The sequence below is a fragment of the Drosophila simulans genome, chromosome X (assembly GCF_016746395.2).
Source record: "Drosophila simulans strain w501 chromosome X, Prin_Dsim_3.1, whole genome shotgun sequence".
NCBI lineage: Eukaryota > Metazoa > Arthropoda > Insecta > Diptera > Drosophilidae > Drosophila > Drosophila simulans.
In genome coordinates, this window is record NC_052525.2 from 4,880,029 (window position 1) to 4,898,935 (window position 18,907).

At 42.8% G+C, this 18,907-nt stretch overlaps 1 protein-coding gene across 23 annotated transcripts in view; it reads left to right on the forward strand.

The window, feature by feature from the left end:
• Positions 1 to 18,907, forward strand: part of LOC6739981 (neurobeachin) — a 159,779-nt gene that overhangs the window by 132,349 nt on the left and 8,523 nt on the right. For 6 of the 23 annotated variants that reach the window (XM_039296912.2, XM_039296913.2, XM_039296917.2 and 3 more), the window contains 16 exons: positions 1,919 to 2,059; positions 2,519 to 2,658; positions 2,856 to 3,069; positions 3,714 to 3,746; positions 4,893 to 4,901; positions 6,912 to 7,164; positions 7,272 to 7,414; positions 7,524 to 7,714; positions 7,817 to 8,007; positions 8,177 to 10,914; positions 11,021 to 11,335; positions 11,398 to 11,505; positions 11,584 to 11,734; positions 12,878 to 13,825; positions 16,821 to 16,930; positions 17,316 to 17,483. In XM_039296912.2, the coding sequence (XP_039152846.1) occupies positions 1,919 to 2,059; positions 2,519 to 2,658; positions 2,856 to 3,069; positions 3,714 to 3,746; positions 4,893 to 4,901; positions 6,912 to 7,164; positions 7,272 to 7,414; positions 7,524 to 7,714; positions 7,817 to 8,007; positions 8,177 to 10,914; positions 11,021 to 11,335; positions 11,398 to 11,505; positions 11,584 to 11,734; positions 12,878 to 13,825; positions 16,821 to 16,930; positions 17,316 to 17,483 (5,853 nt within the window). Of the gene's footprint in view, positions 1 to 1,918; positions 2,060 to 2,518; positions 2,659 to 2,855; positions 3,070 to 3,713; positions 3,747 to 4,892; positions 4,902 to 6,911; positions 7,165 to 7,271; positions 7,415 to 7,523; positions 7,715 to 7,816; positions 8,008 to 8,176; positions 10,915 to 11,020; positions 11,336 to 11,397; positions 11,506 to 11,583; positions 11,735 to 12,877; positions 13,826 to 16,820; positions 16,931 to 17,315; positions 17,522 to 18,611; positions 18,716 to 18,907 lie in introns of those variants that run through there. The other 17 variants (XM_039296921.2, XM_039296911.2, XM_039296920.2 and 14 more) reach the window with 12 other exon arrangements.

The window sequence follows — 18,907 nt, forward strand, 5'->3', positions numbered from 1 at the left end:
GTTTGTAAATATTTTTAAAAAAGTTATTTAATTAAGAAGTTATTGCTAACGTTGTAATTGATAAAGTTTAGTTTTATGCAACATTTGTGTTGTTCTGGTTGCAACGAAACCAAAAAGTTATCACACATTTTTGGTAAGCAATTACAAAGTTACCGACAGCATTTAGATCGATAGTACGATTTTCCATTTTAAAGTTGTAGATGGCAACACAATGGCCGTGTTTTTTTTTAGTAAGCAGAAGTAAATGTAGCGTATACCTGGGCAGGTGTCTTAAAAACTCCCATTTGGCCGTAGACAAAGGCGAACATGTAAGGCCAAAAACCCAAAACACCCACTCCACCCGCCGGAGATTGTTGGAAATCTTTGGGCGCCGCGCATGTTCCATATTCCGTTGGAGAATTTTCTATGCCCGTGCGCTACTGTATGCTACTGTATGCTCCACATTTCAGGACCCCGAAACAGCTATTATGTAGACAGCCAAAACCCACCCGCCCACTTTTCACTTGCCACCCCATTTCGCCCACTCACCTGTGCCGTGTATTATGCCATTTTGTATGGCGAGCCGTGGGGGGAAAGGGCGGGGAAAAGTGAGTGCTTTAGTTATTTTGAATGTTGTTTTTATGTGCCAAATCGGGAGTTGAGTTAATGGGATGGGAAAACACGGCCATACACACACACACGCACACTCGCAATCACATTTACACAAACATTGCGCTTTTAGGGGGAAAAAATGGGCGAAATGGGCGGGCGAGTGTTATGATCCCTAAAAGAAAACTGTGCCGTCAAATAAATATTAAAGAAACGTTCTTTTAACAACTAAATATTTTGAGTTCTTCTTAAAAGTATCTTAACTTGGTTACATCCTATTATGTTTTTGCTTTTCTTAGTTTTATATTCTTTGAAGAAAACTGAAAGAAGTATTTTTAGCAGCAAATTAGGCAGCCAAAAACGTGTAATAATGAAACTATAAGCACCAGCTAACATGCCACACACGCACACAGGCAAACATACAACACACACTCACACACACACTGCCAAAATGCACAAAAGGAGATGGAAACTCTAGACTCGAGGAAAATCTGCCCCAAATAGGAAAATGAAATGCAACGATGCGTGTTGTGTGTATATATATTGTAAATATTGTTCATGAACAGCATTTGAATACTTTTATATTGCACACACACATACACATAGTGCCGTTTGTGTGTGTAAGTTGCTATTACCTAACAGAGTTTATTATTGATTCCCACAGAATTTATCAGAGCACAAATAACTTAGTATATGAACGAGCATAGTTAACTTTGCATAAAGTGCTCAGTTAACTAAATTCACTTATTGAATTTCATATGTCTATTGCAACTCACTGATCAGTTAGTTAAATGCCTTAAATAGTTTAAACTTTGGCTTCTTGCAGCCAAATTGAAAGTAACAAAAATCGTTGGAATCTGGCAACTCTGCTGGGTATTTAATGCTTCGGAGCTTCCGAACTTGGCTTTCCATTGGTCATTTGTTAACCTGCTCTCCTCCGCTGCGTGTGTTGCTGTGTGTGTGTCTTGTGTTTTTTTGTTTTTTTTTCTTATTCGTTATCTCGTGTGTCAGCTTAAAGCCAAAGCCAAAGCAAAGCTAAAGACAAAGCCTAAGTAAATTGCAATAACCTGACTGGGAATAAATCTTCGGTCGGTCGATAGGAAGTCCATGGAGTCCATGGAATCCATGGAGTCCTTAGTGCCCAGCTCGATGCCACTCGATGACTCGCCGAAAGCCCGGCCTAATCCCTGCCATATACACTCTCCCAACTCACCCAACCCCACCCCACATCCCGGATTCCCCAGATACCCAAATGCCCACTGATGATTCCCACTGATTATTCAACCGCCTGGCCCGAACTCAACCAATCCACCTGTCTTCTTGCCCACAGGTGCTGTACGATGGCAAACTATCGAATGCCATTGTGTTCATGTACAATCCGGTGGCCACCGATGGTCAGTTGTGTCTGCAGTCGTCGCCCAAGGGAAACGTTTCATATTTCGTGCACACGCCGCATGCGCTGATGTTGCAGGTGAGTAAATGACACACCAGAAGGTGAACAGGCTTTGAAGATGTGGACAAGTCGGACGGAGTGGGACGACGAGTGGGGTACTCCGAGTGGGCTCATAAGCCTCCCAGGGAGCATAAATTCCATGTAGAAATTTTACGACACCGGCGCATGCCTTGGCATTTCTTATTAGCCCCCGCAAAAAGTCCGAAATGGACCGGAAAGCACGGTGGCGTTGAGAACGAAGACGACGACGACGACGACGACGACGACGACGACGACGACGGCACTGGCCAAAATTATTCAATAAATTTTGTAGTAATTTCTTGGGTAAACAACACACAAATCATAAGGAGTAGAAGGAGCTGAAGGACCAGCAGCACGAAGCTCGGCGAACGAACGTGTCCTGTGCAAAATATACGGGGCTGATGACAGCTTAGGCGATTAATAGAGCTCTGATTAAATTGAAATTTGCTTTTGCAGGATGTGAAGGCCGTGGTCACGCACTCGATACACTGCACCCTCAATTCGATTGGCGGCATCCAGGTGCTATTCCCGCTTTTCTCGCAGCTGGACATGGCCCACGAGGGTCTGGGCGACATTAAGCGGGATCCCACGCTGTGGTGAGTGAGAAAAACAATACACTATATGTATGTATGCATGTTGGCATAGTTGGGATTTTATAAATACCAGAGAACTAGATATTCGAATTGATGAACAACATTTGTCGGTTCATTGTAGATTTTGAAATTTAACCACACAAAAGCAAAGCCATGGCTTATCATTAATCGCATATATTATTTTATTTCCCCATCGATAGCTCCAAGCTGCTGGGCTTCATCTGTGAACTGGTGGAAACATCGCAGACGGTGCAGCAGCACATGATCCAGAACCGGGGCTTCCTGGTCATCTCGTTCATGCTGCAGCGCTCCTCCCGCGAACACCTGACTCTCGAAGTCCTGGGATCCTTCCTGAACCTGACCAAGTATCTGGTCACCTGCCTGTCGGCCAACAGTGATCTGCTGCTCAAACAGGTAAGTCGGTTGCGAGTTCAAATCCTGCTTGCCATATTGAATACGTAAATAACATACAAATATAAGGAAGGACGATTGGTTGCATTGCGGACAACGCTGCGTATGCGCAATGTTCTTGGCATGCCGTCTGATGTTATTTTTTTTTTCTGTGATGAATGTAAAATGTATTTTTTATGTATTATACTATATATGTATGACAATAACTAAGTTCGATCTAAGTGCCACGTTATTTTTTTTGGGGGGTGGTTAAGCATGCGAAAAGCCCGCCCCTCAACAAAGAATCTCCTTGCGAATTTGATTTACAATTCTGTTACGCGTTCTTGTTGTTCGCTTACACCCAGCAAAAACCAACAGAAAATGAAAGCCCAACCCATCGATTGTTTTTAGGGTGGCATGTTAACCCATCTCACTAAAAAAAAGTACAAAGAAAAAACAGAAAAGAAAGGGAAATCCCAAAGATGATATGCGATTTCATCTCGTTTGTTGCTTTCTCTGTCTCTATCTCTCTCTCTCTCTCTCCACACTCACATAAATATATATAAATCCAACTCTATCTATCGCACTCACTGTGTTTTGCCTTTTGTTGATGATGATTTGATGATGATAATGATGATGATGATGGTTATGATGATGATGGCGCACAGTTGAACACAGGCCTGCGTAATCCTTTCAAAAAAGTAAACACAACCGTAAACAACTGCTCACATTTCTCGTTATAAGTAACTGCACTTGAGAATCTCTTAAGCAAATATACTCGTACTCGTACTCGTACTACTCACAAGCATCCACCCACACGATATATACACATATATCTCAGGCATATTTATGTTTATTTTATGCCATTTGCCAGTCTGTGCAACCTGAAGCAAATATCTCCCCCTTGAAATCCCACTGGTTGCCCATTGAATTCTATAACCCGCTTAGTTTAAAAGGTAGAACATGGTCTCTTTGTTCTATTGTGTCAGCTGAGCGGAATATGGAATGTGAACGATTGCCTTGTGGGATTGTTCGGCAAAGAGACCTTACTTATTCAAATTATATGGCTTTGGTTAATATATCGAGATACGATTGCGTTAACTTATTAATTTTGAGAAATATCCTATTGTTTCTCTCCCAGTTCAGCCTGACAATATTTTCTTATGGTTTCATTTAATTTTATCCATTATCGTTTTATTTTGTTAAACATACCCATTGCATGCACTTGCCATACACTGTTTTTCTGCATGTGATGTGATAACTTATTGGCAAATGAGCAAACTGTTCCATTCACGCGTTTCGATTGCAATCAGTTGCTGGCATTTGTATTCGAGTCATTTGCGTTCCATTTCGTTTCGTTTCGCTTGCACTTTGCACCTGCCTGAGCACCGCTTCGATTCGCTTGATCAGCTCAAAATCATAAATGAGATTAATCAAAATTACTACTACTTTCCCTAGCCAGAAATCAGCAAGACAAACAAATAGCAAAAAAGAAGAATATTATTAACTACAACTTAACTGTCTTCTTCTACTTTTGTCTCCTCTCTCTTTCACTCTCACTCTATATTACTCTCTCCCCTGCGCTCTCTCAATATCTCTCGTTCTGTGCTTTCCGCCACGCCCACCGTTCACCCACACGTTCCACACTCACGATCGCCTATCCATTTCCATTGTTCCCCGCTTCTTGCTATTGTGATCGCTTATCGATAACTCAATTCAAATGCGCCTCATCGACACTCAACTACACAACACAACTACACATCCACTGAAATCGAACATCAACAACTTCAAAAACAACAACCGAACAATAAACAACAACATAATAATCAACATGAACAACGAAACAGTTCTACCAGGTGAAGCTCAATTCTCGAATTCTCTGTACTTCTGTACCGTACCACTATATCCAATATATGTAACATATATATGTTTCCGTTCCACTGTTCATAACGTTTCGTTTCATTTTGTGTGTGTGTGTGCTTACCGTAGTTTGTTGAAAATCAACGTGTACATAAATCATCATCCCCTCCTCTCATTCATCGATTTGTGTATTTATATATACAATATATATGTAAATATAAATACGTGCTATATACTCATTTAAAGTCATTTCGCTCTTCATTCCATTTTGTTCCGTTACGCTTTGTTGAACCGCAAAACCGCAGCGATAAACCGCATAATCTTATTAACTCTGGGGGAAACCCTGGGCGCAACCTCAAGGCCCCCCCTTAAAAACCCCAACGTCAATCCCAGATTTTGCCTTTCCATTGGCTTTTCCTGGTCCCCCACCACATATCCCATTTCAACCCCACATACTCCGTTGTTCCTCACTCAATTTGTTCAATGTGTCATTTGGATAATTGAAGCGAAAGTTGTGTTCACAGCACCGGATCGCACCTTCCTAATTGCTCGCCTGGAGTATTTCCAATACGTTTTTAAATGTATACCACACCATACCGTTCTACATTCCTATGCTCCCTTGTCCTTCGTCAAATGAATAAATTTCTGGTTGCAAAAAAAAAAAAAAAAGAAGAAGAAGAAAAAGAAAAAGAAAAAGGACAAATGGAAAAAAAATGAAAAAATCAAGAGTTGAAAAGCTGCAAATATTTTTCGTGGCACCTTTGGGGCTGCCGGTTGCATTTTTATTTTACATTCGGTGTACAGCTTTTTAATTGGGAAACTTCTCTGCCAGCAGTCGAGTGGGGTTGGGTTTTTGAGGGGCCTTTTCAGGGGCTTTGAGGGGTGTGAAAACCTTGTTGCATTGTTACTAGAGAGCCATGGCAACAACATTGGCGAACACTGGTTTTGACAATCCAACAAGTTGAGGCGATGGCTTAACAAGTTTTGTTTGGGCCCGGGCAAAAGCAGATGAATGAAATTAAAGCGGATTGCAATTCCCACTCAGCAGAAGTTGAACTTAACTGGATTACGCTCAGATATTTTGCACACTTTAATGCCAGCCATAAAGTGACTCTTCAGGCGATATTTTACTGGTCTGGTATTAAGCCAACTGGAAGTTTCAATTAGTGGGCTTGATGGTTTAAGCTGACTGCACTCTTGAGTGAAGAGTTTTTAAAACGAAAAGTGAAATATAGCAAGTACTAGATATGGGTTATACCTTCAAATAAATAATAGTCATTTTACATCTAGTACAAGGACTTAAGACCGAATCAATTTGGCTTCTTTAATTTAATTTAAAACTACGTGAGACCTTTTTCAGATCGAAAATCATTCATCCAATCATTTTACCATCATAATATACATCCATTTAACTACTGTGTTATTTACTTACAGAATCTTAGACATAACTTAATCTTAGGCTTAACTTAACATAATCATTACTAGCGTAGCCTAGCCTAGTTATAGTTTTAGTTTAATTTAGTTAAGTGTTAACCCCTAAACATTTGAAGCTAACCTCATGAATACCGGAATGCAATTGTTTGTTTCGTTTCATTTCGTTCCGTTCCATTCCGTTCCGTTGGAATTTGATTTTATGTTCGTTGATTGCCGTTATGCTGTTGCTGCATGTGTTACCTGTTATATCCCAAAATATGTACTACTACTACTACTATCAACATCAACTACAACAACAACTCTGACAACAATAATAAAAAAAACCTGAAACTCATGTTTAACCGTATGTATACCGAAATCAAATTGATTTTTTATAACCTGCACTCCCTGGCCCTTCTTTAATATATCCACCTGCTTAAACCTCTTTTTGCCTATCCCCAACTACATACTATATCTATCTATCTTATATACACACACACACCCTTCCTTTCCGAGCTACCCCCACAAATTGACTAAGTCACCCAATCAAATTGTGAGAGGACAGCAAAAGTTACTTGACTAATTCCCCGCAGTTGTTCTGTTTCTCGTTTCTCACGTGGCAGCTGCTGGACCACGTCCTCTTCAATCCAGCCCTGTGGATATACACACCCGCCAATGTCCAGGCGCGACTGTACTCCTACTTGGCCACCGAGTTCCTCTCGGACACGCAGATCTACAGCAATGTGAGGAGGGTCAGCACCGTCCTGCAGACAGTGCACACCCTGAAGTACTACTACTGGGTGGTCAATCCGCGGGCTAAGAGCGGCATCATTCCCAAGGGACTGGGTAAGTAGCACTTGGAACAGTGCAAATAATTGAACACGAATGTTCAGCTGTTGGGTATTTAGAAATGACTAAATGATTTCGCTTTCGTTTCCCATCTTCGCCAACAGATGGACCTCGTCCGGCTCAAAAGGACATCCTGGCCATCCGGGCATACATCCTGCTGTTCCTGAAGCAGCTCATCATGATCGGCAATGGCGTGAAGGAGGACGAGCTGCAGAGCATACTCAACTATCTGACCACCATGCACGAGGTGCGTAATCGATTCCCTCTACCCCAATATCTTCTTCCCCATAAAAAAAAAACTTTTTTTTAATTAATTGACATCGTGATTCCCCCGCTCGTTTTGGTTTGACTTTCAGGACGAGAACCTGCACGACGTGCTGCAGATGCTCATCTCGCTGATGTCGGAGCATCCCAGCTCCATGGTACCTGCCTTTGATGTGAAGCACGGCGTGCGCAGCATCTTCAAGTTGCTGGCGGCCGAAAGTCAGTTGATTCGGCTTCAGGCCCTCAAGCTGCTGGGCTTCTTCCTTTCCCGCAGCACCCACAAGTGAGTACAGTGAAGGCTGGAGTGCTTGAATCCTACCACTGGCACTTACTACTGTAATCTAACTGCAACTCTTTACCATTTTCTTTGATTTTCCACCATCAGACGCAAGTACGATGTGATGTCACCACACAATCTGTATACCCTTTTAGCGGAGCGACTGCTTCTCTACGAGGAATCACTATCCCTGCCCACATACAATGTTCTCTACGAGATCATGACGGAGCACATCTCGCAGCAGATTCTATACACACGCCATCCGGAACCAGAGAGTCATTACCGTCTGGAAAATCCAAGTAAGTGACTCCTCGAAAAATGTGATAAATTTTTCAATATAATTAAGGGCACATAAATATAAATATTCGAATAATGTTTTCGAACAGTTAGCGTTTTTGATTGATTTTATGATTTTCGTTCCCTTTTTTTTTTAACACTTTTTCTGTTTTAATATCTTTGCCCATGCAGTGATCCTCAAGGTGGTGGCCACCCTGATCCGGCAATCAAAGCAGACGGAATCGCTGATCGACGTGAAGAAGCTATTCCTGCAGGATATGACCCTGTTGTGCAATAGCAATCGGGAGAACCGGCGCACCGTGCTCCAGATGTCCGTGTGGCAGGAGTGGCTCATTGCGATGGCCTACATTCATCCAAAGAGCAGCGAGGAGCAGAAGATAAGCGACATGGTGTACTCCCTGTTCCGCATGCTGCTCCACCATGCCATCAAGCATGAATACGGTGGCTGGAGAGTTTGGGTAGACACCCTGGCAATCGTCCACTCCAAGGTGTCTTACGAGGAGTTTAAGCTCCAGTTTGCCCAGATGTACGAGCACTACGAGCGCCAGCGAACGGACAATATCACAGATCCTGCCCTGCGACAGGCTAGACCCATCAGCACGATCAGTGGTTGGGAGCGAGAGGAGCTGCATCAACAGCAGAACGGTGGATCTACAGCAGCAGTGGCTCCCAATCAAACGGCGGCTGTCAAAGGTTCTGTTTCGATTGCCTCACTGGAAGATGTGCCTCCGGTGGTTGAGGAAGAGGTGGAGGAACTGGAGCTGGAGGAAGTGGAGATCCAAGAGGGTCCCATAACCGAAGAAACCGAACCAAAATCGGTGATAGCCAACATTTCCGACGTCTACAACGAGCAGCTCAAAACCGATGCCACGTGCAATGGCAATTTGGAGGATGTCAAAGAGGAGGAGCCTGCGCAACAGCAAGCCGGAGACCTGGAGAAGCAACCGGAGCCATCTACTCCTTTGGGAGCTCTCAGAGAAACCCTACAACTTGGTGATGACATGGATGTGGAAGAACTGGAGTTGGCTACCGCCAAGGATGCCCTCAATGCGGAACAGCATGTGTCGCGAGTTCTCCAGGCTTCTGAAGCGGCACTCAACGATTGCAAAATGGCCGTCGATGATGTCCTGCAGGAGTCATCCTCCGTCCTCAAGGACGAGGAGATCGAACTGGCCGTCAACGAGGTTGTTCAGGGTGTGCTCAATAATGAGAAGAAAACGCAATCCCAAGACAACAAGGATAACAAGGAACAGCCGGGCGAACAGGATGTGAACGTCAGTCTCCTGAACAGCAAGAATCTGCTCAACAATAATAATAATAACAATAACAACAGTCCGAGTCCAACGCCCACAACGACGACTGCGACGGCGGAGACGGAATCGGAAACGGAAGTCAATGCCAATGAGATCGTGAGCAGCACAGAGGCGCCCAAGGCGGAAACGGAAGCGAGCGTAGCACCGGAAGTAGATACACCGGAAACGGCCAAGCCAAGCCCCATTGTCCCCAGCCCCGTATTAGCAACCAATCAAAAGACTGAAGATGCAGCCAACAAGCTGAACAACAACGAGAAGCTGGCCGAGATCAGCGCCAGTCCCGAGCCACCCATTGTGGTGGAAACGCCAGAAGCTGATCTTCTTCAGCTTTCCGATTCCGAAACGAAACCGAATAAGGAAACCGAAGCAGAGGATTCGGTGGCGCTGGCCGTTAGAGATATTGTCGAGCAACTCATCGACAAGGTCATCGATGCCACGGAAGCGGAATCGGCCAGCGAAACCAAAACGGAAACTAACAACAATGAGATACCCAAGAAGGAGAAGCAGACGTCAGAAGAGCCTGAGAATGTGGAAACTCCAGAGAGTTTGGCCGCTGCCGCCGAGGAAATTGTCCAAGAGGTTGTGGAAGCAGCTCTCGTAATGGTCCAAGAGGAGAGCACTCCGGAGGAGCCAGAAGAGAGGGTGAACTCCCAAGAAGAGGAAAATGAAATTGGCAAGGAAGAGGTTCTTCTGCAGCTGGAGGAAAAACCAGCGTCTACTGAGGTGCAGGAAGCAAAGATAGAAGAAGATCTAAAGAAACCAGAAGATCCAAAAGCCGACAGCTCTGTAGAACCAAAGACCCCGCAGCTTGAGGAACCGAAACCCCAGGAAACTGAGCAACAAAAGTCCCAGGAGGTCGCCGAAGAACTACCTCAAAAACCAGAGGAGCAGGTGGTGGCCATTGTCAACCAAGTCCTGGACACTCTGGTAGACGATACGGTCAAGGCGGTGGCAGCTGAGCAAACCACTCAAACATCGCCAGCCCCCGAAGAGCAATCGCCACAAATACTGGCAATGGAATCACCAGCAGCGTCGGTGCGGGTCAAGCCCACTGAGGTGGATTCCACCACCCAGACTACGCCAAAGAACGAGGCCGGATCCAGTCTATTGGTTGAGCAGGTGCAGCAAGTCCTCCAGGAGGATGACGCCCAACAATCAGCAGGCATGACCATCGAAGATGAGGAGTACTCTAATCAGCAGGCAGCTGCGGCAGTTGAAAATGCCAACAGCGGCCAATTGGATGCCAATCATTATGGTCCCGGTAATCCAGAATCCAAACAACAGCAACAGCGCTCCAAATCGGGATCGACTCGACCTATGTTCAGTCCGGGTCCAACACGTCCGCCCTTCCGAATACCGGAATTCAAGTGGTCCTACATCCATCAGCGACTGCTCAGCGATGTCCTCTTTTCGCTGGAAACGGACATTCAGGTGTGGCGCAGTCATTCGACCAAAAGCGTCCTGGACTTTGTCAACTCCAGCGAGAATGCCATTTTTGTGGTGAACACGGTGCATTTGATATCGCAACTGGCGGATAACCTGATTATTGCCTGTGGAGGATTGCTGCCTCTTTTGGCCAGCGCCACGTCACCCAATGTAAGTATTGGTGGTCTAAATTCGGAATCGAATTAGTGAGGTTTTGGTGGGCCCAGAAAATCCAATATAAAATTGGTTTCAAAATGTTTCCTTTCCTTTGCCGCAGTCCGAATTGGATGTGCTGGAGCCCACGCAAGGCATGCCTTTGGAGGTGGCCGTGTCTTTCCTGCAGCGTCTGGTCAACATGGCGGATGTCCTGATCTTTGCCACATCCCTGAACTTCGGCGAGTTGGAGGCGGAGAAGAACATGTCCAGTGGCGGCATACTGCGTCAGTGCCTGCGATTGGTTTGCACCTGTGCGGTAAGGAATTGCTTGGAGTGCAAGGAGCGAACGCGCTACAATGTGGGCGCCTTGGCGAGAGATGTCCCGGGTGCAGCCCATTTGCAGGCCCTCATCCGCGGAGCTCAGGCATCGCCCAAGGTAAGATATATCCCCTCCCATGATATCCTCTTTTCCGTTTCTAAATCGGACGTTTTGAACAGAACATTGTCGAGTCAATAACCGGTCAATTATCGCCTGTCAAGGATCCCGAGAAGCTGCTCCAGGACATGGACGTCAATCGCCTGCGCGCAGTCATTTATCGCGATGTGGTGAGTAGTAGATATGGCATGGCAAATATATATATTGATTCGTTGCCTAAACCCTGCGTATTTCCTGCACCATTTCAGGAGGAGACTAAGCAGGCGCAGTTCCTCTCGCTGGCCATAGTGTACTTCATATCGGTGCTGATGGTGTCCAAGTATCGTGATATCCTGGAGCCGCCGGCAGAGCCGCAGATCCAGCGTCAATCGCCAGTGCTGCAACGCACGGCAGGCGGCGGTAAGTGGCAACCAATTGAGCCTAAGATCCACCGACATAATCCCCGGTTTTGCCGGAAATGCCATATATACCATATATATAGTATATTATACTGTACCCATTTACTAGAGATGATACTTTGTGGGTCGGGCTAAATGAACTTCTGCCGGCGGCAGTCTTTCAGTTTCATTGTGATTTCGTGTTCCGTTCCATATTGTTTTCTTCCACTTGTGTTCCTCGGTTGCGTTTCCTTATCGGTTCGACTTCCGTTTTTGTTTCGTTTCAGTTTCAGTTTCCGATTTTGAATTTTGATTTATCTTCTCTTGCTGCACCAAAAACTTCACGCTCGTTTATCGTTTATACCGTTTGGCTCTGTTTTTTGATTCGGCCGCTAGTTAACTGGATTTGTTTTCCTTTACCTATATATATATTTCCTATATATAGATATCTATTTATATATATAAATATTTATTGGTTTTGTTGTTCTATATTATCAATTCGTTCCATTTCTCATCTCGGTTTCGGCTTGTTTCCGCATTTAGTTTTGTGTTCTGTGTTTTTTGAACAGCTGAACAAAGGTTTTTTAATGGTAGATGCCACGCGATGAGAATTTTTGTCGATCCACCTTAAAGCCCACGACCAAACCACCCCACCAACCACCGCACTTTAACCGCTGGACCCACCTTAATTTCCCTCTAGAACTGCTCCCATGTGCGTGTGTGTGTTCCCTTTCAAAATATATATCACCACCTCTCCCACATAATTATTCCGTATACTGTTCTCCCCTTCACCCACCAATCCACTCCCAACTCCCCTTTTACCACAATCTCTATATATATATATTTATATACATTTATATGCATACATATAATCACTAGCTATTAAGAACACAAAATATCTCATGTCTGTTCCATTGTTGGAGATACTATTCGGTTTTATGTTTCCTTTTCTTTGTTCCGTTTACCGATGATTTCATTTCACGCTGCTTTTTCGGATTTATTGTACAAAAAATACCATAAACTCAACAAAACAAAAAAAACCAAAAAAAAAAAATGAATTTAAACGGAAAACTGATTATGAATCAACCAACGTATACCTCGCCATTGCCTCACAACCCGCCCTTTAATATGTGTGTAAATACCATAAAAAAAACTGCAACTTTAGAAGCCGCCAGTGCGCGTCCTTTGTTCCCCCAATGGTCGCATCATGTTTACCCGCAATTCCTGCCCGAATCGCACCAGAATCACAACAGCAACATGCAACACCAGCAGCAGCAGCAGCAACAGCAGCAGCAGCAGCAGCAACACTACTACCAGCAACAGCAGGTTGCCCACAATCATAGCCATCATCACATGACTGCCGCTTACTACCAACAGCAGCAACAGCAGCAGCAGCAACACCAGCAAGTTGCTGCAGGACAGCAGCAGCATTCGCCCACTCCTCTGGCCACACATTCGACCAGCTCCTCGGCCAGTTCCACGGCCACATCTCAGCCAGCGTCGAGCTCCTCGCTCTCCAGCCTGGCATCCCAGAGTCAGCAGCAATCGCATCGCCAGTTGCACAAGCAGCAGCAGCAGCAGCAGCAACAGCAGCCACATTACCATCCACATCAGCCGCACTATGGATTGATCAACGGGCACCAGCAACATCCGCAGCTGAATGGTAAACATTATGCGGAAAATGGATCGACAGCGGGATACCATCCGCATTCGCATCCGCATCCGCACGGTGGTTATATGCGAAATGGTGATTCGTCGACTGTGCAACAGAATGGTATGCCCGACTATCAGGCAGTCGGTCTGATGAATGGTCATGGCTCTGGTGGAACGGGTAATAACAATAACTCCAGCCTGATGAACAACATGCGAAATCTGCGAAATGGCGGAGCTAACTCATCATCTTCGCCACCGCCGGGAAGCCATCAGGGTATCCCAGGTGTTGCAACAGCGGGAGCTGTTAATGCAAATGCTGCTGTTGGTGTTGGCATGGGCGGAGCCGTGGGTGTGGGCCTGGGGGGCGTGCCAGGGGGCTTGGATGGAGGCGTGGCCTACAAGACGAGCGCCATAAATAATAATTATCGCTACAATGGACGCAACGCATCCGCTGGAACAGGTATCGCTCGTTCGACTGTCGTAGAGTTTATCTAATTCAAACTTCGCACATCTGCCCAACTATCTGTGTGGATCTGTATACTTAAATGTGTATTCTATCTATATGTCTGTAAATCTTAGCTAGAATGCCAGGTTCCACATGGAAGGTCATCGTTTATTGAATGTGTAAATTAGGGTTCAGAATTGAACTAAAATTTAAGAATTTAAATAGTTATATTTCCTTTATTATGACTATCCAAGTGGAACAAACTTAGAAGTTGAACTTAGCTGCTAGATTGTTGCTCACTTTCTTGCCTTTCCTTGCGATTCGTTACGATTTGATTAGTTTTCTCTTTTCATTTTTATCGTTTCACTTGCCTTTCATTTCCTTGACTTTCTGTATTCTCGTAGATGTGTGTGTATTTATATATAAACAATATAAAGATATGTATAATAAAACACATCCGTCCACATACAAAAACACACTGAAATGTACTGAGACATGGATTTATGTAAATATTCTAAGCCAACTCTTTGTAGTGATTTTTACCTATTCGTTGGATGTGTGATTGCGTGTGTGTGTGTGTTTATGAGTGTGGTCTTGTGTCTGTGTTGCACACAAACACACACACTCATTCTTTAGGGTTTAATAGAATGTTCCTTTTCCGCCTTCTCTTTGTTTCGCTTTTAATTGGTTTTTACGAATAAATTCATTCTCGCTACAATTCAAAAGTTGCATTTTACGAAGAAGTAACTTAGAATTTATAAACATTACCCAGCTTTTTATTTTAAGTGTGAGCTCATCGAATGTATTAAGTAAATTATTTTGCATATTCGCCTGCTCAATCTCGGCAGTTTTCCTTGATCATTTTACCCAGTTTCATCCTATAATTTTCTGCTGCACACTGCACCATCAACTTTTATTTAAAATTCGAAACAATCATAGTTTCTCGCTTGGAAAATGTACATTTCGATGCTGGTTTTCGAAAATGTTGCTTTTAACTGTTAATTGCCTTTTTGAGAAGGTGTTTTTTAATTGGGGTTCTATCTTCATCTAACGTGTGTGTGGAAAATGGCAAAAATGATGTAATGGCTAGCCCACAAAATTCTCGTCCACACTACGGTATCCAAATATGCTTTCAAAAACTGCAATCTATCTTTGTAAAACTCGCACATGCACACAGTGACAGCTAGAAATTTTTTGACATGTTCGGAGCTCGAGGATGTTCTTCCTCTTCCTCTTTCTCTTTTACCCTGGCTGCTGCTGCTGCTTCCTTTTTTCCTCGTCATTTTTGTGCTGTCAGCTGAAATTCATTTCATTTATCTTCATTTGCAATACACTCGCACACACACACACACATAGGCAGAGCCGAAAGCTGGAAAACACCACCCACTTTCCCACCGGCAATGAAACATAATTCGTTAATTTTACATTTTATGAAAATGAATTACACGAAAATTATACAATTTGCCATTCATACACATGGCTCTCTGCCTGTGTGCCTGTGTTTCTTTGCCTGTGTGAGTGGGCAAGCGGGCAAGTGTGAGTGCGCATAAAACATTTCGCAGACAGGCCATAAAACGGCATTCGGCACGCCTGCATTTTAAAAATTGTAAAAATTGCCATTGGACATGGTCAGGGAAAAGACCGTGGAAAAGAAAGCAGGGAAAGCACGAAAAATTGGATGCCAGCTGCTGGCTTTTCCTTTTTTTTTTTACTTGAACATTCAAAATACTCTGTAAAGCGAAAAAGTTCACTTGAAGAACTGGTCACTTAAATCACAAGTAAATCTGCCTTCAAAACAATAGTTTCAATACCTGAAAATAACAATCATATTTTGTTTAGCATTATTTTGCGCCTATAAGTGCAACTTTAAGGAAATAATCAAAGGACATTCTCTGGCCATAGATCCTTTTAACACGGCATTGCGGTGCAACAACAACAACATTTCCATTACGAAATTAATGGCAGCGACAAAAATGTAAATTAGTCTCACCGAAAAATACGAAAAACGAACACACAACAGACTGGGAGGGAAAAACTTTGGGATAATTTATGAATGGACAAGAGGGAAAAATGAACAAAAAAAAAAAAAAAGTACAAAAAAAAGTGGGAAAACAGTTTGTACAACTGTTGGAGCCGATAACACGCTCCGACTTCTGTACAAAAGTAATTTGTGACCAGCTCTCTTTGAACCTGTCTGTGTGTGCGTGTGTGTGTGTGTGAAAGTGGTAGTAAGGGCGTGGCAGTGCATGAAAATAATTGCAAAATTAAACCGAAAAAAAAAATTAAAAAAAAAAAAGGAAATGAAATTACCGAGTGAGGGAGGAAAATCGGAGGCACGAAAGTGTGGCATACTTAACAGGGTCCACGAAAGAGATGGGGCGAATGAATGCGGCTATAGACAGAGACAGAAAGCACGTGTCTTCCCGGGACAATCATAAATTTCAATTAAGCCAGATCAGGACATGGCCAACAGTTGAACAAGGTTAATTTGCGGATAAAAGCCAGAGAGCCAAGTCCAGGAGAATCGTACAAATTATTAGCTTTTGTCTGCACAGGCAAGCAAATGGGCGGCACTTTGGAAACTTGGTGTTTCTCTATTCTCTGGATTCCGAAAGATTGGATTACGCGCAGTGCGCTTTCATCGCTCCACACACTGATTATTTGCAAAATGTAGTTTGAAATATTTACTAAAATCCAAGGAAATGAAATATTCATATTTTTCTACGCACCAATATGCTTAATCCTCTACAACACCTTTGTGTGTGTGTGTGAGCTTAAGTTTGTTTTACATTTTTCGTTCTTCGTATATTATTTGATTTCAATTCTTCAGTTTGTTTACAGCTTCGTAAAGTAATTTCTACAGATTTCTACTCTAGTATTGTATTGTAACTGCAACAACAAATAACGAATAACAAATTTTGAGTAACATATACAAATCACAAAATTCAAATGCTAATCTCTTTATTATCGTTTCATTTTTTTGCGTCCATTTTTGTGTGCTTTTTCCCAGGTGGTCGTCAAATCCAGGATAGTGACTACGAAATAATTGTCGTCGATGAGAACAACCCATCGGTTTTGGCGGATAATGATTCACATTCCAGTGGACCACCATCCATTAAGGTGAGTTGTTATATTCGTTAAAAATTAGGGGTAATTAAAACAGAGTATTTTAAGTACAGAGAAAGAACGTTTTATAAGAAAGCAAAGCAAATATTTTGCAAATTCTCCTTTAGAGAAGCTTTGAAAGTGCCCTTTATTAATACTACATTTCTTTGAAATTTTAATATATTTTTTTTTTTGTTGAGACGTGTGTGTATGAAAGAGTGTTGCATGTGTGAGCGTGGCAAGATTATGTGTGCGAGTGTGTGCATCCTTGATTAGACTTAATTCATAAGGTAAATGCCAACGAAAAAAAAAAGAAAAAAACCAAAACTAAATTTCATTTGCATGTGCAACGAAACTAAATTATTTGTATGCAAATCAATCACAACGAAAAATGTCACAGGCCAACCAGACAACAACAATAGCAACAACAACTACTACAACAACAACAACCCATATTAACAACAACAACACTAAGACAACAACATCAAACGCTCCAACAGCAACAATTAAAATTCAGCAACAACCATTGTCACCACCAAAGCCGTTGGTGCCACAAAAATTGCCAAAGGTAAAAAGATCCCAAAAAGCTAGAAAAAAAAAAATACAGATCAAAACAGAGAACTGCAGCCCGCCACTCGCACTCTACGTCCACCCGATAAACACTCGGTACTCTAGGCACCCCGTTTTTTTTGACACCCTACTTGCGGCAACACAAAATACTCGAGTGTTTTACCGACGTTGTGTTTTTGTTACGAGTAAAAAAACCACCCGAGGCCTGCTGCGCAAGAGCCGTTTGGGTGAGTGGACGCACAGTCAACGATCGGCCGCACGTCATTTTTTGTATGCGGGCTGCAGTTCTCTGGTCATTTTTTGTACGCCTAAAATTTGTATGGGAGGAAGCGTGACGGGTATAAGAAATGAAGGGTAAAAGGGAATACCCAAGAAAAATTTCGTGCTCACGTCTTTGATGGACTCAAAGGGTGCCACCCGTTTCGAATCATTCCGTTATTTATTTTTCACACGTCGCTACCTGAATACTCTAATGACAAATATTCTTATATAAAGTAATTTTTGAAATGAATTTTGTGACATTATGTACTATTATTTTTACTATAATCTATATTTAAATAATAATAACGTTATTAATATATATAATATATAATAATATATAATATAATATATATATATATATATTATATTAATAATATATAATATAATAAAATATTATATAATATATATAATTAATAATAATAATAATAATAATATATAATAATAAGATGAAGGGCATTTTACAAAGTATTCGACAAAGTCTAGAGCCACGCCGAAAGAATAGTGTGTAAACGTATGGAGTGTAAAACGCATGGAGTTACGCATCTTGTCTGTGACTCGATTACCTACGAGACCACTCGAGTATTTTTGGAAACACCCGAGTATTTTTGGAAACACCCATGTGTTTAACGGTATACCCACAAGTGTTTTTCTCACTCATCCCTTTTTAGGCAGTGTGTGATCGGCACCCGCGACGCGGAGCACCGTATTGATTCGGGTGCGCGCACAACGGGGTGTCTTGTCTACATGTTCAGATTTATACTGTGTGTTTGTAAGTACCCGCGATGTGCGTGGCGGGTAGCACCCGCACACAAAATTGTAGGGTGTGAGTCGAGTGGTAAAAAAGTGCCACCCTTGCAGTTCTCTGGATCAAAATCAGCAAGAATTATTGCAACTGCAACAACAACAGCTTTTGACAGTCAGAAATTAAAAAAAAAAAAAAAAATGTACCCACCCACTGCACCAATTTGATAAAAAAAAAAAAGAAAAAACACACGTACAGCTACAAATACATTTGACGCACTCGAAAAACACCCGAAATTTCTGTACATTAAAAATGAAAGCTCACATTTCGGTTTCATTTTTCATTTTGTAGCCTTTCATTCATTGCATTTTGATTTTGTGTCTGTTTTGCCGTAGAACTTTAATTGCTGTCCCAAATTG